The sequence below is a fragment of the Haliotis asinina genome, chromosome 2 (assembly GCF_037392515.1).
Source record: "Haliotis asinina isolate JCU_RB_2024 chromosome 2, JCU_Hal_asi_v2, whole genome shotgun sequence".
Taxonomy (NCBI): Eukaryota; Metazoa; Mollusca; class Gastropoda; order Lepetellida; family Haliotidae; genus Haliotis; species Haliotis asinina.
Window position 1 is genome coordinate 44438256 of NC_090281.1, and position 27614 is coordinate 44465869.

The window sequence follows — 27614 nt, forward strand, 5'->3', positions numbered from 1 at the left end:
CATGTCATCCATCATGTCACATCTGAATGTAATGCAGGATCACTATGTACCAAGTTTACACAACACTGAATACCGTTATGAGTAGACATGTAGTAAGGGGATGTACCACAAATCCGCTGTGCACAACTACACAACAATTATACTACAATGAAGGAAACTTATTTATACTATCCTCATAACAGTTCACTACAAACTACTGGTATACCAGTGTAGATACTGTAGAGGGCATCCTATCAGCTATGATTATGAGCAAAACTACATGGCATCAGTACCTTGTGAGTCACACTCACCTCATGTGGACATCATGATTTCATCTTGATTCATAGTTTATCACTCTCACCAGTCATTCAGCCCCAACATGGCTACAAGGTTTGGTAACACTTACGCCTTTGTCACCAGTTCAGTTTATTTTGTAACATCCACATCATTGACATAAATACTGGCGATGTCCAAGTATGCAGTATCTCCCCTAAGACCAGCATAACACTGAGCTTCTGCAACAACCATTTAATGCTTTATCGACAAGCTGGCCACCTGAATCGATAAAGTCCTAACCTGTACAGTTATTAACTATTCATACCATAAAGTAAATGCTCCTCACCTCCATTCCATGTGACATTCTGAATTTAACTGAATAAAATAAATGTTTACTGATATTTATTTGGTTTGGAGAAAAACTGTCCCAATTTACTTGTCCATCAGTGAATCATTTGAATCTTACTTAAAAATTCAATGTCAGGTCTGTTGATGATTTAGCCTATGATGTCCATTGAGGGGTGAGAAATTCTTGTGAATTTTAATTTCCATGCAACAGAGAAGTGACTGCTTGCCTGGGTTTAAAGGTACAGTTGTTGGAACAAACATTGAGACAAAGCAAAGAATGAGGAGTCATATTCTAGCAACTATTCCTCTTTATCCATTAAAATACTGTCATTAGGCCTTTGCCATTCTCAGAGCACAACAAAATACAGAAGGTTCACAGAAACATTCACCACTATGTCTATACTGTGGCCAGTTTAAATCAACATTTCAAGCAAACAGCACTTTTCACTTTCCACACACAAAGCTGAAGGTACTTGCAGTTTAATCAGTACTGTTGTGTAACATGTACTGGTTGAAGTACAATAACATATACCTGGACTGCATGGACATTGAAGAATGAACACTGATTTTATCAGATATCAGTGCTAACAGTGCTCTAACCTTGATCACCTCTCAGGATTTTAAGTGTTCCAGGTAAACAGTACTATTCTAACATCATTGTAATGTTGGTTGGATCATTTTTTGGCAAGTGATCACTGATGTGGGTTAGTTCTACTAAAGTTCTCTTCAGTCTGATTATTGTAATTTTTTGGAACTCGGGGTTTTGAAACAATACATGGGGAAGAAAATGCTAAATATAACTTTTATAACTACAGATATGAAAAAAATAGTGAAATCCTTTCTTGTGGTCATTGCATGTCTTAGAGGTACAATGACAAATATTTGGAAAAATCAATTATCAATAACCTGCTGAAAGAAACGAGAGGCTCAAGATGACCCTGTCCTGGAAGACCTGTTACACCATGAACACTGGAATATGGCCATGACCAACCAGTGAATGACCAAGTGTCATGTTGCTTTTACACAGTGGAGAGTACATTCCATTATCTCAGACTTTGATAAAGAACAAAGTGATAGCTCACAGAGCTCTGAAGCTTTTAACTTTTTTTTAAATTGAACCAGGGGCTTTCCTCATTTTTTCTGTTTGAAGCTAATCAAGAAAGGTTTTTGCGATATGACTGGGTGAGACCAGGTTTGCTACTGAGCACAAAAAGTCTACACATTGCCCAAACAAGAGAAGGCAAAGACAATTATGTTTCAGCAATGATTCATGGCTCAACGAAACCTTGGTTTACCACTAAATACACACAACAATTCCAAACCGTGCAAGCACAGGATATCACCACAACCGAAGAAGGCAAAGACATCAGCAAAGGTTATGACCTTCATGTTCTTGGCTGCAGAGGGCGGCATCATTCTGGAAAATCAGATGATAAAAGGAACGTATTATGATGATACACTTTTGAGGCAACAACAAGATGAAATAAAGACATTTTGGGAAACTGAGAGAATGAGTCCACTTCCATTAGGACAATGCCTTACTCCATAAGTCATCGTCACAAGGCTACAATCCAAATATGCAGGAGTGATCTCCTTCAGATCGTTTTTTCTGATGGGACTCTGTCAGACATTGAAGAGAATCCAAAAGTTCACATAAATTTGAAAAATCTCTTAACCATCTTTGGAAGAAGTAAATTAATGTGGTAAGCCAGTATAAAGTTAAGCAATATATCACTTTAATGAATGTAGGTAACGTTTACCATGGTGAGGCTCTGCACATTTTAAAAACTATATCATGATGCATAAATGATCGTTTTAACTTTCTTGTTTTGCACTCTTCAGAAATTCTAGCAGACTTAAATGGGACACTGTTGCTAGATTGAAGTTTGGAACCAACTAGGCTAGTTCCATAACATTTTGCTTTGACTATTAAGTTTTGAAAACAATAAAAAATGAACAGAGCACACTCTCATCCTCATATGAAAAAGACTATTTATATTTAAGCCTATTTTGTTACAGGTAGCAGCTACTTATGAGTCACAGAAAGAAAATTATCAAACATCCCTGAGCCCTTGGAACTACAAGATACACCATAGTTGAAGATTTCATTGTCTAGTCCATTTGGCTCAAAAGTGGACGAATAAATTGCAATCTAAGTCAAAAACTGATAAAAACAAAATAGTCAATGAAATGCAGATCATAATCAAAACATATTGCCAAGTCTGTGAGTTTTTTTCAGAATTTTTGTCCTAAAAATAAAAAAAAGTTGTGTAACAATCTATCATTAAAATACTGACATAGTTCACTATTTGTTACAAGGGAGGGGTGCAGTGAAAGGGACAGCCAGGTGAGTGAGAAAGGATAGAGATGGCACAGCACAGGTTAATGAATAAATAACTCTGTACACATGCTTCACCTGGCTGTCCCTTTCTCTGCACTACTCCCTTGTAACAAATAGCAATACTAAAAAGTGGTCCTCAATGTTTTTTTGCTAAGCATATTTGATACAAGTTGTCGTTCATGTTGTCTAGTCAATAACTTATCATTACATAGATGTATCTCTTGTGTAAACCATGGAAACACTTACAACGTTGTAGAAAACACAGAAATAAATATTGAAAGGTCAAATTTTGTTTGTATTTTATTGATGGAACAATGTTCCAGAAGTTGGTATCGCAATCATTTTGTTCCAGTAGTCGCAGAGAGACCTTGCTACAAGGAGAGAGCACAACAAATCTATTACAACCTTCTATCATGTCTAGCAAACCGTACAATCATATACACATCACAGATCAAAACATCTAATACAGTGACATAGGGATTTATCCTGACACTTTAGCAGCCATAGCAGACAAACCCTCACCAAAAGTACTGACTAAAGACATAGTGTTCAAGTCCCTGCAGTGTATATATATATGATTAGGATCATGAAAATATGTGTTGGAATAAACAGATTCATCAAAACTCATTATATTCACAATAATATGTCTACTAAGGTTGGGAAGGACACAATTTGCTATGGTATTCTCAAACAAACACATCAATATGCAAAAAACAAATACACTTTAATGACTGTTTATTCAAAACTGGATGATGCTTTACTCTTGATAAGAAGCATATTTTAAGTTTTGACAAGGCAGACCAATAATAAATATCACTGAAATCTAACCAGGTTAGCATATGTAATATCTTAACAAGTCAACCATGTTAATCTATCTTACCTCACACATAAATGTTGTTTTCTAATTGGTTAAGCGCTCTTCAATTATTTTCAATGTACCATCTTATAAGCAGGGTAGATTGCAATTTATCTTACCGCCCACATAAATGTAGCTGTCTGATTGGCTGAGCGCTCTTCCATTATTTTCAATGCACCCCATGTACAAGCAAAGTGTATTGTAATACATCCCATTGCTAATAGCATCTCATTTGGTACTTCATGGTAGTTATCTCGAACAACGTTGCATCACACATAATGCATGGAAATTATCAATGTTTTACGAATGCAAAATGATGAAAGGGAGACAATTTAAATTTTTTTTTTTTGGTCATCTGCAAAATTGTGTGATGGCTACGAAAAGATTTGCTTCGCATTCCAATTAATAAATTTTGACAAAACTTTCAAACGTAGTTCCTGTGAATATTAAGAAGGGGAATTACACTGCGGCGACTTTACTCAGACAAAACCTACCAAAAAAACACTGCAAGATGCATGATTCGAATCGTTTGATTCACACAGGTTGGCTGAAGTGTACGATCGGATACTCATGCTTCAAACAGTTCAAAGTTAACATTGAGGTGTTCGGTAAGAAAAATATGTTGTTCACTGGTCCCTCGGGGACCATGGGCTGAGGTATCCTCGATGTTAGTTTATGTTCCTTGAGCCCAAAGAGCCAGTGAACAACTTATAACACTCAACTGCCAATTGCAAACCCATTCGGTACTTCATGGTGGTACCTCTTCATCTCAAATAACACTGAATCATGCATAATGCACTGAAATCACCAATGTTTTGCAAATGCAAATCGATAGAAGGGAGATAACTCTAAATCTGTTTTTCTTGTGTTGTCTGCAAAATCTAGCAATGGCTACAAAAAGATTTGATTCAATAATCAATAATTCACATTGAATCCATGTGAATTTAAGGAAGGGGAATTACACTGTGGCTACTTCACTAAGGCTATACCTACAGGAAAAAACAGCAAGATGCATGATTCAAATCGTTTTAGTCACACAGGTTGGCTGAAGTGTATGATCAAATACCCAAGCTTCAAACAGTTCAAAATTAACATTGAGGTGTTCGGTAAGATAAATATGTTGTTCACTGGTCCCTCGGGGCCAATGGGTTGATGCACCTTTGACATTTGTTTATGTTCCCTGAGCCCTTTGGGCTCCTCCTATTTAATGAGATTGGGATATCAGCATACTGTGAAACAAGAAAAAATGTACTTTCATGGAACTGGCAAGAACCAATATTGAAATATGTCTGTGTAACAGGAGTTTCAAACAAAACCTAAAACCTATGTGTGGTGTACTGATTCCAATCTGAACACCCATCCAACAAAATCACAGCCATATTAATATCTTCCAGAATCTCTCTCATTCCAAAATTCTTTATCATTCCAAGAATCTCTGTCATTACGAGAATTTCTCCGATTCCAGGAATTTCTTTCATTCCAAGATTCTCTCTCATTTCCATAGTCTCTTCCATGCCAAGAATCCCTGTCATTCCAATGACCTCTCCGATAATCCTTGGAATATTTTCCCTTGGACAGTTTCTTCACTTTGGTCATATATCTGGAAAGGCCTTCATCTTTGACATGCAAGGGCCTTGATAACCTGATGTCCAACTCAATGTCATGTTTGTCTTCAATGTGTGTTATCAATGTTTCCATGGCATCCTTGATGGCGCCACCTATGTCACCATATTCCTCATTTGTGAAATCGTCCCACACATACTCGGCTGCTTCCTCGTCCTCAGGTGGACAATCTATACCGATGGCAACACTGGTCATTTCCTGCAACACAACAACCGTGAAAACAAACAATAAAAAGCCAGTGAGAAGCATCTCATTTTGCACCTTTGACCTCAGTGACAAAGAGGCATGAAATGATAGGCAATCAACAATACACTTGTCAAATTATACTTATTTCATTATTGTTTCTGTGTTAAGGTAAGCTTGGTAAAAACATCCAGGTTTGTATACAGGTGGAACACTAAAACACTTCAAGCATTTTCCAGGCACCCAACTGTAATTTTCAAGGATTCTTTTGTCAAAAATATTTTAAATACAGCAAACTAAAATATAGTCGTCCAAAGAAACTAGTAGTATGAACACAACTGTTTTCAAGCATGTTTATTTCACAACCAACAAATTATAAATTATTAATACAGGCTATCGTAAATGTCTTCCAGTGAATGTACATGATTAACGCTACACATTGTTATCTGAACAACCATACATGTCTTACTTCTAGATTTCAAAATTAAACACAATACTCACATCAGATTTGAGTGTCTCCATCGTGGATGCTACGCCACTATGGCTGAAATATCAACACATTCACTATAATAATAATAGCAATACATGCAGTTATAAAGCTCAACAGTATATGAATATGATATGCTCTGTAAGCTAAAAGAGAGTATATTGCTGGAACTTGTAGCCCTGCCCAAACAAGTACACTCATCCCTAGGGCTTCCATGGGTAGTTGTGTACTCAAGTTCGAGTCAGGTTTATCTGTGCTTGTGTCCATTTTCTGGGACTCAAGGACTCGATATGGGGAAATTTATTTTCATTACTCTAATTACTGGGTTACGTTGACAGATTATCAGCCATGTGCTAAACATGAGTGGCCAGTAACATCTGGTATCATACATCATTTGACACTTCACTTCTTAAAATGATTAGGTATCTTGATGACACTGAAATTCTCATGAAACTAAATTTATCAATAGAAATAATTAAGTGTAAGTTTGTTTATATTTTGTGGTCTTTGATTTTACATTATGATTATAACGGAAAATATAAGTCACATGCCAATATCGAGTCGGGATAAAGTGAGTGTTTACTTGTATGATTGGAACACATTTCAAACCTTAAACTGTAATATGGTTTAACAATATGTATGTGTATTACTAAGGTACCAACTTCAATATTATTCATTATAATCATCGTATTGTGCAATGTCATGCCACATACGCTAAAGTCAAAAGGTATGAATTTTGAGTACTTGGGTCCGAGTCAAGTCTGGCCTCTCGAGTACTTCAGTCCAAAAAGGAACTCATTGAAGCCCTAATCATCCCTTGAAATGATGCTCTTCACGACACCATAGTTTCAGATAAACTGTGGTGCAATCTCCCATAAAATGGTGATTACATGTCTTCACATCATCAGTAATAGCAGATCAGCAAATCTGCTGTTGTGGTCAAGTTAATCGTGTTGTAGACTAGAAAAAATTAGAGTGGATCACAATAAGAAAAGTTTTCATTTTATATATCCTTGTATAATGGAATTTCCGATGCTTTGGAAACATTTATGCGGCTTCATTATTACTTACATGAACAGCAGAACATCGTATTAACTAATAAAAGACCATGCTAAAATAAAGACATGCAATCATCTGAGTAATTACAATGTTTGCTGTGATGTAACACACCTCATACTAGGACGAGCAAAAACTGCCATTCCAAAATGTACAAAAATGTCAGAAACAAATGATAAAATGATCTTGTATGTCCTTTGTTCTGTTCTAGCTATGTGATCAGTGAATGATGACCCTTTGTACAGTTTTTCAGTTACATCACTGCCTGGTTTCTAAACTTAAATCTTTGGTATATAAGAAAACTGCTCTCCTCTATGAACAAATATGATTAGTCATCATATTATACAATGTGTCTCTTTCTCTCCGATTGTATTGACCATTTCAACTACTAAATGGCCTCGTACCTTTCGAAGTCCACTTTGGAGATGTCGAACTCCCCTTGAGCCATATCTGGCAGAGCATGGATTAAATACACATTCTCCGCTTTCACATCAAAGAAGCGAGCTGGAATAGCAGAATTTTTATAGATTGTGAGAGCTGAAAATACACAATGAGTCAACCGTTATCAGTCTATAAACATATATCATCATCATCATCATCATCATCATCATCATCATCATCATCATCTTCTTCATCTTGTCAGGTTAAAACTAGATTATTTACAGTGTGCTGCCGATAAAGCTTCAATATTGCAGCAAGCAGCCTCTTCATCATCGTCATCATCCTCCTCAACCTCTTCCTTCCAAACTCTATCTAACCTCCCTGGGGAGTATACATCTAAGCTGCCTATTGAGAGACAAGGATGTTCTAACAATAGCAACATCAACCTCACTTTCAGGTATCGAGTGACTGAGGCCTTGCCCAGGATGACAATGCAAGCCTTGATGCATGTCGGATGTGTTCATACTTCCAAGATCTGGTCAACTAGTGGTAGCATGTGGTCCTGTACACAGTGCTCGGGTCACAATCAGTTGAAGCTAAGCAATGTCAGGCATTGAGAGTCCTTGGATGGGTGATTGTGTGTGACACCTGCACTCAGGAGAGTTTCTAGGACTTCAACCTTGCTACACATTCAAGGCTATGTCATATATGTGGTCACACCTTAGGTAAATGAGTTTGTTCAAAATTGCCTGTGTTCATCCAGCAGAAAATGGGTACCCGGTGGGATATAGCCTTCTAGCACCTAACAGGCAGCTTGGGTTATACACTCACTTGATTTGATAACACTTGCTCCATTGATATTTACTGGCAACCGTGGTTTGAGAAGATGCATTTCGGTGTAGTTGCCAATGTGCGCTGACGCAGTGAATCCACCTGTGTTGTTGAACATGTGTGCCGTCCACCTTAGTCGCATTTTCTTGGCTAGAACATTCACAAACTGCATTCCAACACTGTAACGACTTGACTGCATTTCTGGGTTGCCCAGACCAACAATCTGAAAAAAAGAAATGATTCTGTGTCATAGTTACTGGTATTTGCATTGATTTAGAGACCAATATTCCAGCAGTAAATAATCACTCTTGATTGGGAATTTCACAATATGACCAATTTTTTCTCTTTAACAAACAGTTGTGATGGAATCTGTCTATTACGGACTGGCCTGGGATGACTCATTTGTCCAGATTATGGAGCAGTCCAGAATAGACAACTTTTATCCATTATCATAGACACTGTCATGATGAGTTAGTGTATGTTACCTCATATAAGACATGAGGACCATAATGATTAATATTGGAGGGACACATCATTTCACTGCAGCTAATAGAAACATTCTTTTTTAACATTTTGAGTAAAATAATCATCTTGTTATAGATACTAACAGTGTTCGTTATGATATAAAAAAAAGAAAACGAACACAAATTCGCACATTAATGGTCAGCAAAGTCTGTAATAGAACTGTAACAATAAGTTGTCATGTGATCTGTGTTTGTTGTGATTAGGACTTCAATAGACGCAACGGAGATATTTATTCAATGGACTATTATTTCAGTCAGTTACAAAGCATTGTTCTCACGGCAAATGGACTGTCAGGACTGGTATTTTAGTCTGTAATCCATAACTGAGAGAGTCTGAATTGTAAAGCAAGCTTGAGTGATAAACTAAGAAGAATTTTAACAGGACCAAGAGACTAGTCCGCATTCCGGCTAAAAGAAAGAATCAAGATTTGACAGATCTTACTGTACTGTTTTGTATCCAAATGACCACTTTCATAATAAACAAAATCTTTATACATCTACAATGCAAGATATAACTGCCAAAACATAGCAATTCTTGTCACAGAATTTCCTGACTGACATTCACTGTATTACTGTATTATTTTACTGCATTATGCTTACACAAACAAATTTATTATGCGACTGAGATGTATGTTTTTCAAGCAATCAGGACTTTTTGATTTCTGTAACAGACAACTGGGCGATTGATATTAGGAGCAACATATCACATCATCAGGGTACGAAGCAACCATTCAGTCGCCATGGTCACCCAACCACTGTCATCAAGCCTGACCTCCTGGGCCTGTTTCACAAAGCATATTGATGAAATTTCATAATTGAAATTTGTTTTAAAAAGGAAGAAATGTAAAAGAACAAAACTCGCTGTTATTGTGAATGCTGATGGATGTTGACATAAGCTGACGGGAACAGGACAATGTTGCTGTGGATGAACTTTTCAAAGTTGATTTTTCGAGTAGCTATTTACGATTTTGGTAATGTTTGTTTTCTCTGTAAGAAAAGTAAAGGCAAAGGTGAAAACTGACAGTTATGTTTTGTCAGTATTGTCTGCATGGTATCTGTCAAGTCCATAAAACGGAGACAGAAAGGTAAGTCAGTAGGTATGATTAGACAAACACAAATCTGCACTTTTTATGAACTGATATGTAATATGTCATATATTCACAACATTTTCATTCAATTTTCATAATTTATGAAACTTCATGTCTACACACTGATGGTCACATGACACTCCCCTGATGTGTTTGGGTCTAGTCTTCCGTGGGGATTCGTATTAAAAACGTCTACTGTGTACAGTCTACTGCACTACCGAAGTACAAGCTAAGGTGTCTACAGTTGGGTGTTGGCGATAACTAGTATGCAGCGAAAACTTGTCACTAGCCAGTAGACACACTTCTACAGTAATATCAACATCAACGCATGTCTGTCAATGCCATGGTCCAGATATAGTTCAGCTATCTAAACATCGGGGTATGCCTTGGCAGGAACACGACGTTTAGCTAGCTGAACTAGGTCAAGATACCGACTTGTACATGAATGAATGCTGAATTATACCTTTAATGATCTGCTCCCGACAAAAAAAAATAATAGTCCCTATCTAACCATCTCGGCTCCCACCATCTCCAACACATTGTTTCAATTCAGAATATATTCAAAACAAAAAGGCTACCAGAAATTTGTTTGTGAGCGATCTTGTCTCGCCAACTTCTGCCTCCGAGTCGGACTCGGACTCGTCATCTCGAGATGTCAACTGCGGACTACTGGTGCTGGTACAGAATCTGGCTGTAACATCCTGATTAAGACTTCGTCGGATGCACGACCCCTTTGCTAAAATACGCGCATCAACTGTAAAAGACCTGATTACTCCAGAAATACAAGAACTTAAAACAACTGTTCGATTCATGATGAAACGATCACCATGTGCATTTCATAAGACCCAACACGAATGAAACAGACAATCTAATTGGACTGCATGGAATTCTTCACCAGTAACACGTTTTCTGATAGGTCAATTTTGTTATGGAAATAGAAAAGATCGAAATCCCCGAATCTAAAAATAAATTGCGTACGTGAACTTCCTGTGGCTATAAATAACAAGCAGCATGGCGTCGGGAGTCCTTGCAGGAAGATTAGCTATCGTAACGGGTATCTGGAAATTTTGGGACATTTTAGTTCTATCTTTATTCTAAAGTTGTTTTCTTAACCTTCAAAAGTTTATGCAATCTTATTTATGAATGCTTCCGATATTATCATGTATTTATCATCGACAACATTTCCTGTGTTATCGGCGTTGGGTGTCGTCTGTTTTTCGACTCAAATGACATTGGCCGTCTTTGACCTCCACCCGCTTTGATCGAATGAGGCGTATGAATGTGTCAAGTGTCGTTTGATCTCATCGTTTTCCTTCACGATAATGTTATCAAACAGTGTGGCAAACATGAGACCAAATGTCACTGTTTGTTTAAATGGTTTGAAAACTTCTTTTGACCTACCTATAAAAAACAGCACCACAAAATAAAAAAAAGTGATGTTATCGACCAGTATACTCGTTTTATGCCTTTTCACATTGACTGAGCTCAGAGAATGTCAAGTATATTACAATTTTAGTCTCAGCAGCAGATATATCAGTGCTTGTTATCCTGAAATACAGTATCAGCATTAGTTCCAAGCAAGTGAGTGACATATCAATATGTTATTACAGCTCTCTGGCTAGCAGCAGGCCAGTCAAGTGCAGTTACTGCTAAAATATGGTTTTGTTTTTTCTACACTTTTTCAGCTTCGCTGTTTGTGCTCTATTGTTCACTAGTTTGTGTGAGTTTCATCAATCTCTGTCAATCTCTGTGAACATCCCAAGTGCTTACAATGAGCAAGACAAAACACATTTTGCATCAATCCTTGACTGGACTCTTCCTTTGTTTCCATGGTTACAGGAGGTGGAAGCGGTATAGGTAAGGCAATATGCCAGGCATTTGCTCGAGAGGGGGCTATACTGGCAGTAGTGGACATCGACAAGTCCAATGCTGAGGCTACCGTGTCAGGGCTTCCTCAAGGCAGTGAGTAGCTTATGTTACAAGGACTAAACTGCAGTACATGGTTTCATATGTACTACAAGCAAAAAGTATGGGAACACCCAAAAATTTGATAGTCATCTATAAATTCACAATTGGTCAGGTGATTTATACTCTAAGGTAAATGCTACTTTTATCTGCTTAAGGGGTGCTTTAAATGACATGTTTGAACATGCAGTGGAGCAACTGATTCAACATTCATTGAGTTAGAGTGCAATGAAACTGTTTCAAAAAACAGCTGAAATCAAGGATGCTGAAACACACGACTACCTTGTTTGATTCAAACAACCAAACATAACAGCCTAGTGCATGTGGAAGGCAGAAATTTCCTTTAAATTTTAGGGTGTTCCCATACTTTTGTTTGTAGAATGCATCTTGGTTTTAAACCGATAGTAACAGATAACTTCCTGTAATTATTACATTCCAACAGTATTTCGTTCAATCAGCATCAGTAAAACACCCCAATTTGTATAGCATCACATCTCCATTTATCCCAACCAGTTATATCTCAGTCAGTTAAATGTCCCCATCAGTAAAATACCCGTCGCATAAATATTTCCATCAGTAAAATATCCCACTGAGTAAAACATCCCCATCAGTAAAACATCCCACTGAATAAAATATTCCCATCAGTAAAATATCCCACTGAGTAAAACATCCCCATCATTAAAATATCCCACTGAATAAAACATCCTCTTAGTAAAATATCTCCCTGAGTAAAACATCCCCATCAGTAAAATATCCCACTGAGTGTAATATCTCCAGCGGTAAAACACCCCTTCAGTAAGACATCCCACCAAGGAAAATATCCCCATCAGTAAAATTTATCACTGAGTAAAATATCTTCAGCTGTAAAATATCCCTTCAGTAAGACATCCACTAAGTAAAACATCCCCGTCAATAAAATATCCCACTGAATAAAACATCCTTTGTATAAAATATCTCACTGGGTAAAACATCCCATCACTAAAATATCCCACTGAGTACACTATCTCCAGCAGTAAAACACCCCTTCAGTAACACATCCTACTAAGTAAAACTTCCCCATCAGTAAAATTTATCACTTAGTAAAACATCCCCATCAGTAAAATGTCCCACTGAGTACACTATCACCAGCAGTAAAACACCCCATCAGCAGGAAACCCTCAATCAGTAAAAGAAAAGCACTGTAAGTGGACATTTTTACTGGTAAACCCTAGTGAAAATCTGTCAAACAAAACATTGTCAAGCCAAGCAGTTTAGTCTGTATTTACATTTCCTAGACCATGAACAGAGTACATCTGCCGACAGACTAATGTCATACAAGCACAGTTGGTGTTGTAGTGTTGCACTGATTGATTTCACTATTAGCATATTCTTGTCTGCATATGTATTAGTCTTAATGAGGACTAGAGCAGTTAGTGTATTTATTATTGTTGCTAGACACCTGGGTTGTTATGATTTACTTGCATTTTCAGTGAATTGGATATTATATTGCCATTGCTAGAGCCAAATATTCATAAATATCTTAGAATTAGTGTTGCGAATCAGAAACCAAATCCACTATCAATTATCATACGACTTGTGGTAAACAATTATTGATTATTATCAAAGTATATGTACTGAGGAAAAAAATAAGGGATCACATGAAAGCACAAGTGTTCCCTTATTGCTTTCCAGGTTCCTTCACAAGGTATTTGATACACAGCTTGTGAAGAAACCATGGACCAAAGGAACTCTTCCTTTCCCATGATCATTTATTTTTTCCTGTCAGAATACATTTTTAATGTAACCACCAGTTGACAATGGCAACTCATGTGGTACTTCATGGTAGTTCTTCTTTATCTCGAATAACATTGAATCATGCGTGATGCATGGAAATTACCGATGTTGTGCAAATGCAGATGAATGGAAGGGACATAACTCTAAATTTGTTTTTCTTGTTTCATCTGCAGAATCAAGTGATGGTTACAAAGAGATTTGCCTCATATTCCCATAAATAAATTTTGGCAAAACGTTTAAATGTAGTTCCTGTGAATATTTAGAGGTGGAATTACACTGTGCCGACTTTATTAAAACAATACCTGCAGGAAAAAACAGCAAGATGCAAAATTCAAATCGTTTGATTCACACACGTTCATGGCTGAAGTGTACGATCCATTACCCATGCCTGAAATGATTCAAAATTAACATTGAGGTGTTTGGTAACGTAAATATGTTGTTCACAGGTCCCTCAGGGCCCATGGGTTGATGCACCCATTATAATGTTTACTTGAATTTGTGTGTTAATCATCAAGGAGAGAATTGCAATATGGGCTATCTCCAAGTCAGGCAGGATAATAGGCAACATTCTTAAATACATCATCTGACAGTTACTGTAAGTTGTATGCTTCTCTCGAGGGTAGTATAGTCTGATGTACGCATCTCTGTAGCATTGTTACCCAAGCCAGTAGGTGAGGTATACATGAGACCCTATTATCTAAGGGAGAAGCATACAATGTATTTATCTTACCGCCATGTTAAATGTCCAAAATATCATTTTATTTTATTTGGAAGATAGCTACTGACTATATGACATGTTCACAAAATGGCTCTGCCTCTTGACTGGATTTTGAAAGTTAGTGAAACATATTCTGACAAGCCATAAACTGCCATGAAAATGGTTAATTATGTCTGATAAGCTGAATGTGCAAACGAATCCAGGGAGGGGAAACACGGGAGTTTGTTAAAGCATCACTGACTAATGACATTAAAGTATTTTACATGAAGGTGAGATAAAGGGTCATTATTGTGATAAATTAATTCGTCACGCCGAAGACCTGGAGTCAATTCCCCACATGGGCACAATGTGTGAAGCCCATTTTCTCGTGTCCCCCACCTTGATATTGCTGGAATATTGCTGAAAGTGGCGTAAAACTAAACCCACCCACCCAACCCACCATACTCTGACGAACCAGTAACATACTCATATGTAACTGAAACTGCAATGAACGATGGTGTCAAAAATTAATGTTAATTTGCATGCATCTTTACTTTCACATAACATATAATATGCTGTAAACAATATATCTGAAAGAGTTGAGGAACTAAGCTAAACAGTTTAAACAGTTAGAGGAAAATATGTTTTTTAGTATAGTTACCTGTCATGTTTTACCTGACCCGTGAAGGTCCCGGGGTAGAATAGGCCTTCAGCAACCCATGCTTGCCATAAAAGGTGACTATGCTTGTCGTAAGAGGCCACTAACGGGATCGGGTGGTCAGACAAGCTGACTTGGTTGACACATGTCATCGGTTCCCCATTGCGCAGATCGATGCTCATGTTGTTGATCACTGGATTGTCTGGTCCAGACTCGATTATTTACAGACCATCGCCATATAGCTGGAATATTGCTAAGTGTGACGTAAAACTAAACTCACTCACTCACTCATGTTTTACCTTAGTATTTTTGTAACATTGCTATGTTACATCATCAACTGACTTGTTTTGGTATCAGTTTCCCAGTATTCATTACAGGTATTATATATGCCTCATAGTCAATTCGTTGCAGCCCTAATTTCTGCATAAAGTTTCACTATGACATTGTGTTCCATTATTGTACAGCAAAGTAAAAATATATTGAAGTGAAATTTTGAATATAGTTTGTCTAACCTTTCTCAAACTCAATGTCTCCTTCAGACCAGAAACACCAGGCCTTTACCGCCGACATTGCCTCCTCAGCAGATGTTAACGCCATGATGGCACAAATCAAGAGCCAGTTTTCGGTGCTGCCATCAGTGGCTGTAAACTCTGCTGGAATTACACGAGACAACTTCCTCATGAAAATGGATGAGAAAAATTTCGACAAGGTCATAGATGTCAATTTGAAGGTTTGTAAATGAATTTCGATTCAAAGTATCTTTCAGTTAGAAAAAAAAGCCAAAAATGTAGTGTTGTAAATGGAGGAGTCTTTTAATCTGGTTACACTTGTGATTTCCAGCTTCATAGCTGTCATGCTTCACACCCCTTCGTTGTAGCTGTCATGTTCCATACCTCTCTGTTGTAGCTCTCATGTTCCACACCCCACCATTGTAGCTGTCATGTTTCCCACCCCTCCCCCATAGCTGTCATGTTTCCCACGCCTACCCCTTAGCTGTCATGTTTCCCACCCCTCCCCCATAGCTGTCATGTTTCCCACCCCTCCCCCATAGCTGTCATGTTTCCCACCCCTCCCCCCTGTAACTGTCATGTTTCCCACCCCGCCACCTGTAGTTGTCATGTTTCTCACCCCTCCCCTGTAATTGTCATGTTTCCCACCCCTTCCCCCTTTATCTGTCATGTTTCCCACCCCTCCCCATTAGCTGTCATGTTTCCCACCCCTCCACCTGTAGTCGTCATGTTTCCCACCCCTCCACCTGTAGTCGTCATGTTTCCCACCCCTCCCCCATAGCTGTCATGTTTCCCACCCCTGCCGTTGTAACTGTCATGTTTCCCCATGCACCTGTCATGACCCATCCTCCTATATCTTTTATGTTTAGCACCCCTCCCCTTGTAGACCCGTGATGGTCCAAGGTAGAATAGGCCTTCATCAACCCATGCTTGGTGTTGAAGATGACTGTGCTTGTTGTAAGAGGCGACTAACTGAATGGGGTGGTCAGACTGACTGACTTGGTTGAAACATGTCACCAGTTGTGCAGACCGCTGCTCATGCTGTTGATCACTGGATTGTCTAATCCAGACTCGATTATTTACAGACCACCGCCATATGTCTGGAATATTGCTGAGTTTGGCGTACAATAAACACAGTCACTCCCCATGTAGCTATGTAATGGATAATTTATGGTTGATATTTCTCCCCTTATCAGGGCACATTCCTGTTGAACCAGGCAGTTGGCAGATGCATGATGGAGGGCAAGGTGGACAATGGTTCTATCATCAATATATCCAGCATCGTTGGCAAGGTAACCATGGCATGGCTTCTGTTGAAGATAGATAATATTTGGTTAGATTATATCCGATGCTTCTGTCTGGGTAATATTGGGTGAAGTCTAGATGTAAATCCAAAACTTGTGTGATGCTGATTGAAGTACAGAAGTATATTCTCAGCTTCTGTTAAAGACAGTAATATTGGGTGAAGACTATATGTATATCTGATGCTTCTGTTTCAGATGGGTAATATTGGGCAGAGCAACTATGCAGCATCCAAGGCAGGTGTTATTGGACTGACAAAATCTGCAGCAAGAGAGTTTGCAAGGTCTGAAACTGGTTGAATTTTAATAGAATTACTCATTCCTGAATGATGAGTCACAACAGACAAATCACACTAAACTTCGCTTGTCACGCCAAAGACATAGGTTCCATTCCCTCATGGGTACAAAATGTGAAGCTCCGCCATGATATTGGTGGAATATTGTCAAAAGTGACATAAACCTAGACTCCCTCAATATATTGCAGAGGTCGCCAAACTGTAAACATATTGGGAAATTGTCATGTTTAGGTGAAAAATTATATATGCAGAAGTCGACACCAACTTAATACATAATCCTGTTATATCTGAATGAATCTTGATTCTTGATTATGCATTTAATCATGGTATTAACAGGTTCAACATTCGCGTAAACGCTGTCCTCCCCGGCTTCATCAATACTCCCATGACGGCAGCGGTCCCGGAACACCTGCTGCAGAGGGCGATGTTCCTTGTTCCCATGATGAAGATGGGGAAGTCAGAGGGTGTGTTTAGATTGTGTTATTTGTCAGTTAGCAGTGCTCATCTACATCACATGACCTTAAAAATGATATGATAATTGAGTCTAACAAACAAGTGGTGGTTATCATGACCACCTATTTAAGCCACTGATTTCATGCAGGAGCCGGGTCATACATCACAGTAGTTGCATCTTGTGGCCAAGGTTTGCATGGGCAAGAATTGCAAAGTCTGTATTAAAAGTCTTCAAATCCAAGATTTTTCTTGACAAGACATTTGACAAGGTCTCTATTCCCAAGACTGTCTCAACAAGGCCCTGAATTGTGAGGTCTGCCTTGACAAAGCCTTCAATTCCCAGACCTGTCTTGACAAGGTCTTCAATAATTATTTAGTTCTTCAATAATTATTTAGTTAGGAGGATATGGGGCCTTGAACATGTCACTCATTCTTTAACCATTGAATCAAGCCAAGGATAGATAGAATGTATGGCACGTTTTGAGACAGGTTTTTGCAATCAAAAAAGAAAATTGCCAATATTTTGTATGGTTACAGATGTGGCTGATGCGTGTGTGTTCCTGGCCAGTGACAGAAGCAAGTACATCACTGGTACAAGTCTGGAGGTCGCAGGTATGTTGTCCTGCAGAGACATCTCACCTGCACTGATTAAAAAACCATAAACCTTTCACAGATTCAACCGAAGTTTTCAAAATGTTTTCCCATGTAAATATGCTTCTATGAGCATTCTAGCGCTTTATGGGCAATTTAGTTGTATACACCCCAAGGAGTGAGTGAGTGTGTGAGTTTAGTTTTACGCTGCTCTCAGCAATATTCCAACTGTATGTCGGCGGTCTGTAAATAATCGAGGCTGGACCAAACAATCCAGTGATCAACAACATGAGCATCGATCTGCGCAATTGGGAACAGATGACATGTGTCAACCAAGTCAGCAAACCTGACCACTCAATCCCGTTAGTGGCCTCTTACGACAAGCATAGTCACCTTTTATGGCAAGCATGGGTTGCTGAAGGTCTATTCTACCCTGGGACCTTCATGGGTCCATAATAAGCGTCTTGAACAGCACTTAATTTACACCATCACCCCTCTTACGACAAGCATAGTCTCACCCCAAGGAGTTGAAAAAGAGGCAAGTACACATTCATCCATTGTTGGGTATAATTACAGTTTCAGAGCTTCAGACATGGACTGTAGCACAGTAACCTTTGTATGACTAATACATGCACAAGTAACAGCAAGCATCAGAGTTTTGCTGATGATATATTTATGTTGCTACATTTCATTTGTAACTCTCATCAGATACTGTCATCCATGATGGGAGCGCATCTAAGTTTAGAGCATAGATGCATCCTTTGCCCGAAACCTCTCATGGGTTTGAATCCCAAATCTGTCATGGTCAGGTTTCAAGGTTTGTGTGCACCAAACTCATATTTGTTGGTAAACATTTAGAATCTTCCTCTCTGTGAGTTGTAATTTCATGCTATGTGACAAAACTGAAGTGCTATTCAAAAGCAAAGCAGGCAGGCGGCAGTAAACACTCATTTTCTCTGTTGCAGGCGGCCTTGGCATATAACCAATTAGGAGCCAACCTGTCCTTTTCTGTGATACGGATAGTTCCTTCCATAGCTTACAATGTTTTGATTGACTAAATAAAGCTTTTCTATGATACCAACTGCTCAGTATTACCTGAAGTGTAATGTGAACGGTGTCTATTAAGTTTAGGGGATGTTCTATTCACATCTGAGGTGCTGGGTAGCCTAGTGGTTAAAGCGTTTGCTTGTCACGCTGAAGACCCGGGTTCAGTTCCCCACATGGGTATTGTGAAGCCCATTTCTTGTGTTACTCATTGTGATATGCTGGAATATTGCTGAAAACTGTCATCAGAATTGATAAGTATAGGCTTAAGCGGTCACACAGATAAGTTTCAACACATATTGTTATGTATGGTAAAGCATAGTGTGGTGTTTTTATTTTATCTATGCAGATCTGTTTTGGGAGTCAGTTGTTTCATGAATACAGCTATTTGAAATGCCTTGATATTCAGGACCCACCAGCATTTGTCTTTGATTTTGTATGTCTCCTACTTTCATATTTGTATGTGCATGTATTTTCACAAAGGGCAATGTATATCTGTCTTTTTTTTGTTGTGCCACAATGCAATCTTGATGCTGAAAATCAAACTGTAAGCCATAAAGCAGTCTCAGTACCACAAAGCCAATTTGATGGCACTAAGATCTTGTTGCCAAAAAGCAAATTTGATGTCAAAAATCAAATTCAACACGATAAAGGCAAATTAATGCCATAAAGAAGTCTTGATGCCAAACAGCAAATTTAAGGAATTTGTTATTATGAAGTCAAGTTGTAGGTTATCAATGATTATCAGTTTTCAATGCATTTTATCAGTGCTATTTTTCACTTTATTTTACGGATCGTTTTTGTTGATAATCACATGAATAAATATACACAATTCATAAAAAGAGCATAAATGAATTTAAGTTTAGCTTTCTTTGCTTAGAGAACAAGGGCAATCTTGACTGCATTTTGCAACTGTGATGTATAGTCATGATAACTGTCTTTACTGTTTTCTGGTGTGTGATTGTTTTACATTGAACAATTTGTATTATTTATGAATGAATTATATGTGTGATGCAAAGGAAACAAAATGGCTGACAACAGTTTTGAAATTTTGAAGCTGCAGTTAGTAATCGCCATTCAGGAATTGTCTAGTCTAACGATCTGACTCAGCTGATTGTGTCATGATTCCGAGGCAGTGCTGGATGTGGTTCATGACATCAACCACTGGTTTGTCTGGTCCACGGCCTTCTTTCACAAAGTCACTTGGGTAACCGTAGTGCATTGATAAAGAATGGGAGTTAAGGTTAAAGGTCAGACCAATTTTATTTTATTTTCTTGTTTTATGGATTTTTGTCCTCAGAAAACCAAAAGGCAGGATGGAAAAGGTTGCTTCATGAAAAAAGTCCCAGAGCTGGTTATTATCATAGGGCAGTAACATTGCTGACTTAAACCTCCTCTCTTCTGTAATTGTCTGTTCACTTATAATACTTTGTATTTGAATGTACAAAGTTGACATTATGTTGATTTAAATCAGTCCAGCCAAAAAATACCTAGCTGGTATTATGGACTTTCTGATGATCGTGTTGTGCATCTTTCTGAGGTGATGCATTGAAGCTTTTTACAATCACTGGATCTATGTGAGAAAGGGTAGAGGAAGAACCATTACTTTCGCATACTTTAGAAACCGAACCATTACTAGCAGAAAGGTTAGAGGGATAAATGTTACTGGTACAGAGGAAAACCATTAATAGCACAGGTTAGGGGAAGAACCATTTTGTGCACACAGGTTAGTCGAAGAACCATTACTAACAGATAAGAGGATGATCAATTACTACAGAAGGTTAGACTACCAGTACTCTAACATAGATTAGAGGAAAAACCATTACTAACACAGACCAGAGAAAGATCCATTTTGTGCATATTGGTTAAAGGATAAAAAGCAGCCCCAAAAAGTAAATACTCTCAACTTCGGAAAACTTTAGCTTTATAAATCTTAGAGACCCCTGTAAAAGTTGTTGAGTTATCTCTCCTTGTTTTTTGTATTGAAGGGAAGACGTCTTGATTATGACAACACCAGCATCCCTGCCTCATGTTCTTTGCTCATCTGACTCACTTTAACCTCCTCTCTTCAACGAGCATCTGTTCACTTAGGGTATTTTTGTTGACCCTTTATCAGTTTAAATCTAACATATCTAATCTATAATCTAATGAAATGCCTACATCGAACAACCTTCTCACAAACATATTGCATCTTTCGTGATGTTTTGAAGCCTCTCACAATCACTGGAACTATGCTACCCTCAAGAAAAGCTTAGTTTGACTGGCTGGATAGTTTCAAATATGCTTAACGTTAACATTGACCTATAAATTACATGCTAACCTTTATCGATATCAGGTTATTATCATTACACATTAAAGATGAAGGTAATAGTTTCTGAACTTTCTCTCTGTACATTTATACCTTTAAAACTGATTCATGTGGCAAGAGTAATTGAAGTGTGGTCTTTCAGGACTATGTTGATTCTTTTGTAAAGGAGATTGACTTAAGATATGATCAGGAAGCCCTGCAAACGTTAGAACTGCTTTATCCATCTTGAATCTACAACCTGAATCTTTACCTAGGTCGTGTTCTTGTCATCATTCAGTTTTCATTTTTGTAACGTTTTTGCTGTATATGTGTAACTGATTATTAAATTTGTATCAAAGAGCAATCAATAGAATAACTGTACCATTAGCCAGAGTTTAGGTCCCCTGTATCCATGCCACAGCACAGTGACGGCTGATCCATAACTGACGGTCCCAGTTATATCATTAACTTGAGATGTTGAAAATTTGAAGGGTGTTTATATATATTCTCCAAACAACTGTGTTACCTTGTCTTAGGGGAGAATTTTCATGTAACATACACCTTTCAGTCATCTTTTCGAGACATACCACACTTTTTCTCTGAAAGAAACTAAAGAAGATGGACCAAAAACTCATTTTTCAGAATATCAGAGTTTTTAGGGTGAATAATGAGAACAAAATATTTTTTCCACTGTATTTTATAACTGATATCAATAGACAGCTCCTGTATCATGTTAATGCATCGATGACCAGGACTGGAAAGTGATTAAAGCTTTGCCATGACGCTGTCGGAGAGTTAGCAATGGGAATATTCAGCTCACTAATTTATGGAATGTGTGCAATTTTAGCAGGCTGAAGTATTCTAATCTGTTTGTAAATATGTTGGATGATTCAGATATTTTCCTTTTGTACTGGACTTACTGGTAATAAACTGTTGAAATAATCATTGTCTGTAGTCATGGTAATAGTTAAAGACATCTGAAGGTGTTTAAAGTGCTTGGCTTTAACTGTTTGGAACTATATTCGAGCTGGTTTCAGTGTGTCCGCTTAATGAGTGAAGAAATCCAGTTTACAATAAGATGGTGTTGGTTGCTTACCACTTTGTGGAAACCAGTGAGGACAGGTAGAATGCTAATAAATTTCAGGATTAGCTGGACTATGTATGTAACATGTCATGTGTACTTATGTATACTAGTCTTTTGTCATAAGGGGCAGTGGGGTAGTCCAGCAGTTACAGTATTTGCTGGTCACTTTGAAGACCTATGTTTCGCTATGTGGATAATGTGTGAAGCCCATTTCTGATGTCTCCCTGCTGTGATATTGCTGGAATATTGCTGAGGGTGGCGTTAAACTCTCTCTCACTTCATAAATGTTCAAGCTGCCCTAAAGCATTTCTCACAAGCCAGGTAATCTTCGTAGTTGATGCTGCCAGTGTAAATGAATCGCACATCACTTTACTGAGTCGGAACACATTGCATGCCAATGTTTATCTGATATTTACATAAATATACATAACAAACACACTTGCTTTCGATTTTTCAATACCCAGCAGTATTACACGGGACATCATTTAGTCTTTTCTATTTATTACTCGCTCGCTGAAGACACTGCAGTGTCATTTTTGCGGCAGTATTACACTAGTGTAATACTGCTAGATATATGACATCACAATATTAATGCATCTGTCACAATGGTATTAGACCTTGCTTGACTCATGGAAAATTGATACTAGAGTCATCATATTGTAAGCAGTTTTGCCTCTTTGAAATACATAAAGTTCAGTATAGAATTAATATATTTCTTCTTTCACAAGTCAAATATTTGCCCAGACAAAGTCACTGTCTCTTCTTCCTCTTTATTTTTGTAGTCCGGATACCCTTATATGGCCCTAGCCCTTTAGCCTTGAGTTCTTGAACCTCAGCATATTTCCTTTTATTATATCTGAAAAGAAACACATTAAAATGCTCAAGAAAGATGCCCAAAATCGACTTTGCAACATAATGAACATAATCATGACAATTTCCTTTGTAAGATATCCCGGTAGTCAGAATTTTTCGCAACGTAACATTCATTCTTCAAGTCTGCATTTATGGAGTTTTTTGTCTTACCTGTCCTCGCTGTTGATAGAATCTTATTCTTATTCTACATAAAAACACTTCTGGCATAATGGGCGAATGAAGCAGGGGAGGTAACTGTAACTATTCCATATGGAATAATACCCTCCTTACCTGGATAGGGGAATGGAGACGAAGAAAAGATTCATATGCCAAGGCTGGTTATTTTCTCTATGCTGCGCAACCCATTTGCGCTAAGGTTAGCCTGTGGTTTGAGGGACCTGTGACAATAATACCTTTCAGAGAATACCTTATCTGCTGCTTAACAAGCAGCATGAGTATTCAGTGAGTATGGTTTTACACCGCTATAAGAAATATTCCAGTATCACGGCAGGTGACACCAGAAATGGCCTTCAAACTTTGTACCCTTGTGGGCATTGGAATCCAGTTTTCAGGATGAAAAGCAGATGTTTTAACCATGAGGCTACTCCACTGTCCCACAAGCAGAATATCTGAAATGAGACACTTAAACCAATGATAAACCAGTTCCAATCATTCTTCTATAGGAAAGTCAGTTGGTCTTACTTTCTGAACTCTGCATCCGCCATCAGTTCCTCAACAATGGATGTCTTCTGCTGCTTCTTTGGAATTCGAGCACTGTAGAACTCACTTGGATCCTCAACCACAGTGCCAAACTGGAATGGGAGAAAATAAGGGTACAGTCAGTCATTGTATCTGGAGTGAGTGAGTGAGTTTAGTTTTATGCCACACTCAGCAATATTCCAGTGGTCTATGCGCAGCATAGAGAATATGACAAGTCTTTGTATATGTGAGCGAAGCGAGCAAAGGTTGGCAACATACTGAAAATATTTTTCATCTCAAAATAAAATATCACCATTATCAAAGGTACACTCCCATTTCCTCACTTGGTTGTGCTCTCACATTTCCTACCCCATGTTTAATAATTACTCACGTGAAATATGTTTTAATTCAAAATTTTAAGTGCCAACCGAGGTATTCAGATCGTTCTTTGCCTCCATTACCCCTGGCAGCTTCCAGTTGAATGGAGTGATGGAACAATAATAAGCAGAAATTAAAAAGAAATACCATATTGCCCCTTTTTATCATGAACCTGTTGGGGTTTATTTGTCTAATCTGTCGTCACTGTTATTAGAATTTTCTTAACATGTATTCTACATAAAAATACTTCTGACGTAATGGGCGAATGAAGCAGGGGAGGTAACTAAGTATTCCATATGGAATATACCCTCCCGTTCCTTCATTCCGTTGAACCGGAAGCTGGAACGGGGAATGGAGGCGAAGAACGGTCTGATATACCAAGAGTTATGCTTGAAATGTTGAATAAAAAATATTTCACGTGAGTAATTGTTCAGCATGGCGTTGGAAATGTGAGAGCACAACCAAGTGAAGAAATAGGTGTATACTTTTGATGGTGGCGATATTTTATTTTGACATGAAAAATATTTTTCGAAATGAAGCGAGGAAAGTATGTTGCCAACCTTTCCGCACTTCGCTCACATGTAAGAAGATTGGTCATATTCTCTATGCTGCACAACCCATTTGCACTAAAGTTTGCCTGTGGTTTAGCTGAGATAAGATGACATGCATCAACCAACTTCAGCACCTGGAAATACTTGGGCAATCCCTTGATGTCATCTCCTTTGTAGAACCTCTTGGGGTCAAGGGCTCGCCTCATTTTCAGGGCAATGAGGTCATTCTTCTTTTCTTCTGTCAGTTCACCTATCGGCATGTTATACCAACCTCGCCCCTTTGTCTGTTCTCGTGCTTTCTGAAAATATGATTAATGCAGGATTGTTTTTGTTTTGTACGATGTTTAACATCACACACACTAGCTCCCAGTCATATGACAATAAATCAAGTTTTAGATATAATGAGCATTGATCCATATTGTTGGGCTATAATGTGATACGATATGCAATGCAATGTAATCTTTGTATTACAAGTTGATTTTTGATACATATATGATAAACTGATGCACAAAAAATCTATTACAGTTATAAGAAAAGTCTCTTTTTGTCAACTACTATATTCTAGTATTCAAAAAGGTATTCAGACCTTTCTTTCTTTCTGCTTTCTTCTAAATCCTTCCTCATGGGAAGGAATGGTTTCTTTCTTTTCAAAGTCTGGGGTGATCACACTCTTTGCCATTATCTGAAACCATAAAACCATCATCATTCTGAAAAGGTGACAGGCATGATAAATATTACCATCAGTAATCAAACTAAGGTACATAACTAATAACTAATTTATGTAATATATTATATGCATAAGAATACTGACCAGTACAAAATACTTTGTGTTTTGTTTGTCCAACTAAAGAGATCTTCTTAGCAAAATAATTAAATGAAAGCTAAAGATTTATATAAACCACCATGGTCCAATATCTATCACAGTATCAATACCTACATCATCATTAACCACAAAACCTTAAAATAATACCTGAGAATATGATCTGAATAACATGTTCAATATGATACCAACCTCTTGATGTTCTCTACTAAGACGTTCAGTTGGAGTTTTGTATTTTGGATGTGGAGCATGAATAGAGTGAAAGTTGATATAAATATCCGAAGGGTCTGACTTGACTTGCAAAGCAGACGAGAGTTCCATGCTGCAATGGAGACAAAATAAGATGGTTGGTTGTTGTTCAAAGTCACATTCAACTGTACTCAATCTGCATGGAGGTGGGCTGTAATTGTAAATAATCGAGTCTGTTGTCAACAGTTACTGGGGTATTGTCATATGTTGCATACCCCTATATAATCTTGGAATATCCTGCATGATGGGTCTACATAACTTTAGTTTAGTTTTTTACTACTCCACCCTACCTTCTATCATAAATTACTAAATGACCAGTGATTGTTCAGTTCCTAAACGTTTACATGTGCCATTTTTAGAGTGATGTACCAGATCCTTTCACACTGTATTTTTACCATAAAGCCACAAACACTACTTCTCACTGGAACCACTCCCCTACAAGTACAACAAAACGTGATTAAACTTACAGATAAGTTCCTATAAACAATGTGATACAAGCTAGGGTTGTTTTTCTTAGTATCTAACCTGCGGCTTTTGTCGAAGTTTCTTCTGTCATATTTATTTTTACGTGCTGTATTTTTTCTTTTCTCCCTGGGTAGCTTTTCGCCATCTTCACTGCAATCTTCTGTAATCGTTCTCGTACTGGCATCACCAGCAGATGGTGTTTTATCAATTACGAACAAAGACGACACTTCATTGCTCCCTTCCCCCGATTCAGACTTGTCACTGCGATTAATAAGTGAGTCAGTATTCAAAGCAATGGATTCCTCCTCTTCTGATGTACATGGATGTTTCCTTGCTGGTGTCTTGTCTATAACGAAAGGAACTTGATCATTCGAATCTGATTCTGAGTCACTTACATCAGTTTGATCAAAGTCCTCTTTACTTGTTACCTTTTCTGAAGACAGTGACACGTTTGTTTTGCTCCAAGCTGATTCAAATATTTCATCTAGTTCGCTATCTGATGTAAGTTCATCAGACGAGGAGATATCCATGATACCGAGGTCAACACATCAGCTTAGAAATACACAGAACACACGTGTTGACAGCTTCCGTGGGCCGAAGAGCACTTCCGCCTCTTCCCCGGAAGTGCACAATGCTCTCATGTAGTCCGTTACATAGTTAACATAAACTAAAGAATATAAACTAAACCGTGACACGTCAGTACATGTGTATGTTAAATACCTGACAGCATATAGAAGAAATAAAATTAATTTTAAAATATACTCAAAGTCGTCTTATGTCACTGCGTAGAAATATGTTAGACTAGTTTCCTTGCAGGGTCAAACGGCCCGACAGTGCGGGGAGTATTCAGATGGCTAAATAGTGAACGGGTGTTGGGGCGAAGACGTATTATTTTCATTACCCGTGTTTCGAACTTTGTGCCATCACACTGACTGGTCAGCACTCTTATCTTAGTAGTATTACTTGATC

General features: G+C 38.0%; 3 protein-coding genes across 3 annotated transcripts; 1 reads left to right on the forward strand and 2 right to left on the reverse strand.

Moving 5' to 3' along the window:
* Window positions 1-3226: 3226 nt before the first annotated feature.
* On the reverse strand, window positions 3227-10834 carry LOC137272562 (probable peptidyl-tRNA hydrolase). The gene is made up of 5 exons (XM_067804952.1): window positions 10552-10834; window positions 8362-8584; window positions 7554-7653; window positions 6108-6150; window positions 3227-5621 (listed from the first exon to the last, which is right to left on the reverse strand). The coding sequence occupies exons 1-5, from the start codon at window positions 10783-10785 to the stop codon at window positions 5181-5183; spliced, it is 1041 nt and encodes a 346-aa protein (XP_067661053.1). The 5' UTR covers window positions 10786-10834; the 3' UTR covers window positions 3227-5180.
* A 130-nt stretch (window positions 10835-10964) lies between these two features.
* Window positions 10965-22492, forward strand: LOC137273769 ((3R)-3-hydroxyacyl-CoA dehydrogenase-like). Its single transcript, XM_067806613.1, has 8 exons — window positions 10965-11027; window positions 11813-11935; window positions 15606-15796; window positions 16772-16867; window positions 17075-17160; window positions 17509-17636; window positions 18163-18237; window positions 19182-22492. Exons 1-8 carry the CDS (start codon window positions 10985-10987, stop codon window positions 19196-19198), a joined length of 759 nt encoding a protein of 252 aa, XP_067662714.1. The 5' UTR covers window positions 10965-10984; the 3' UTR covers window positions 19199-22492.
* LOC137273768 (deoxynucleotidyltransferase terminal-interacting protein 2-like) lies at window positions 22451-27262 on the reverse strand. Its single transcript, XM_067806612.1, has 6 exons — window positions 26706-27262; window positions 26124-26253; window positions 25698-25793; window positions 25246-25410; window positions 24186-24295; window positions 22451-23487 (listed from the first exon to the last, which is right to left on the reverse strand). Exons 1-6 carry the CDS (start codon window positions 27173-27175, stop codon window positions 23382-23384), a joined length of 1077 nt encoding a protein of 358 aa, XP_067662713.1. The 5' UTR covers window positions 27176-27262; the 3' UTR covers window positions 22451-23381.
* Window positions 27263-27614: the final 352 nt, after the last annotated feature.

Bases quoted from the DNA above. Each gene is read 5' to 3' on its own strand.
- LOC137272562 (XM_067804952.1), bottom strand. From the start codon at position 10,785: ATGAATCGAACAGTTGTTTTAAGTTCTTGTATTTCTGGAGTAATCAGG. The intron at 8,585-10,551 runs GTAGCCTTTTTG...TCTTTTTTTCAG, and splicing joins CGCTCACAAACAAATTTCTG to ATTGTTGGTCTGGGCAACCC. The intron at 7,654-8,361 runs GTGAGTGTATAA...CTGCTATTCCAG, and splicing joins AGCAAGTGTTATCAAATCAA to CTCGCTTCTTTGATGTGAAA.
- LOC137273769 (XM_067806613.1), top strand. From the start codon at position 10,985: ATGGCGTCGGGAGTCCTTGCAGGAAGATTAGCTATCGTAACGG. The intron at 16,868-17,074 runs GTAACCATGGCA...CTTCTGTTTCAG, and splicing joins TATCCAGCATCGTTGGCAAG to ATGGGTAATATTGGGCAGAG. The intron at 17,637-18,162 runs GTGTGTTTAGAT...GTATGGTTACAG, and splicing joins GAAGATGGGGAAGTCAGAGG to ATGTGGCTGATGCGTGTGTG.
- LOC137273768 (XM_067806612.1), bottom strand. From the start codon at position 27,175: ATGGATATCTCCTCGTCTGATGAACTTACATCAGATAGCGAACTAGAT. The intron at 26,254-26,705 runs GTTAGATACTAA...TCTCCATTGCAG, and splicing joins AACTTCGACAAAAGCCGCAG to CATGGAACTCTCGTCTGCTT. The intron at 23,488-24,185 runs GTAAGACCAACT...GTTTCTTTTCAG, and splicing joins GCGGATGCAGAGTTCAGAAA to ATATAATAAAAGGAAATATG.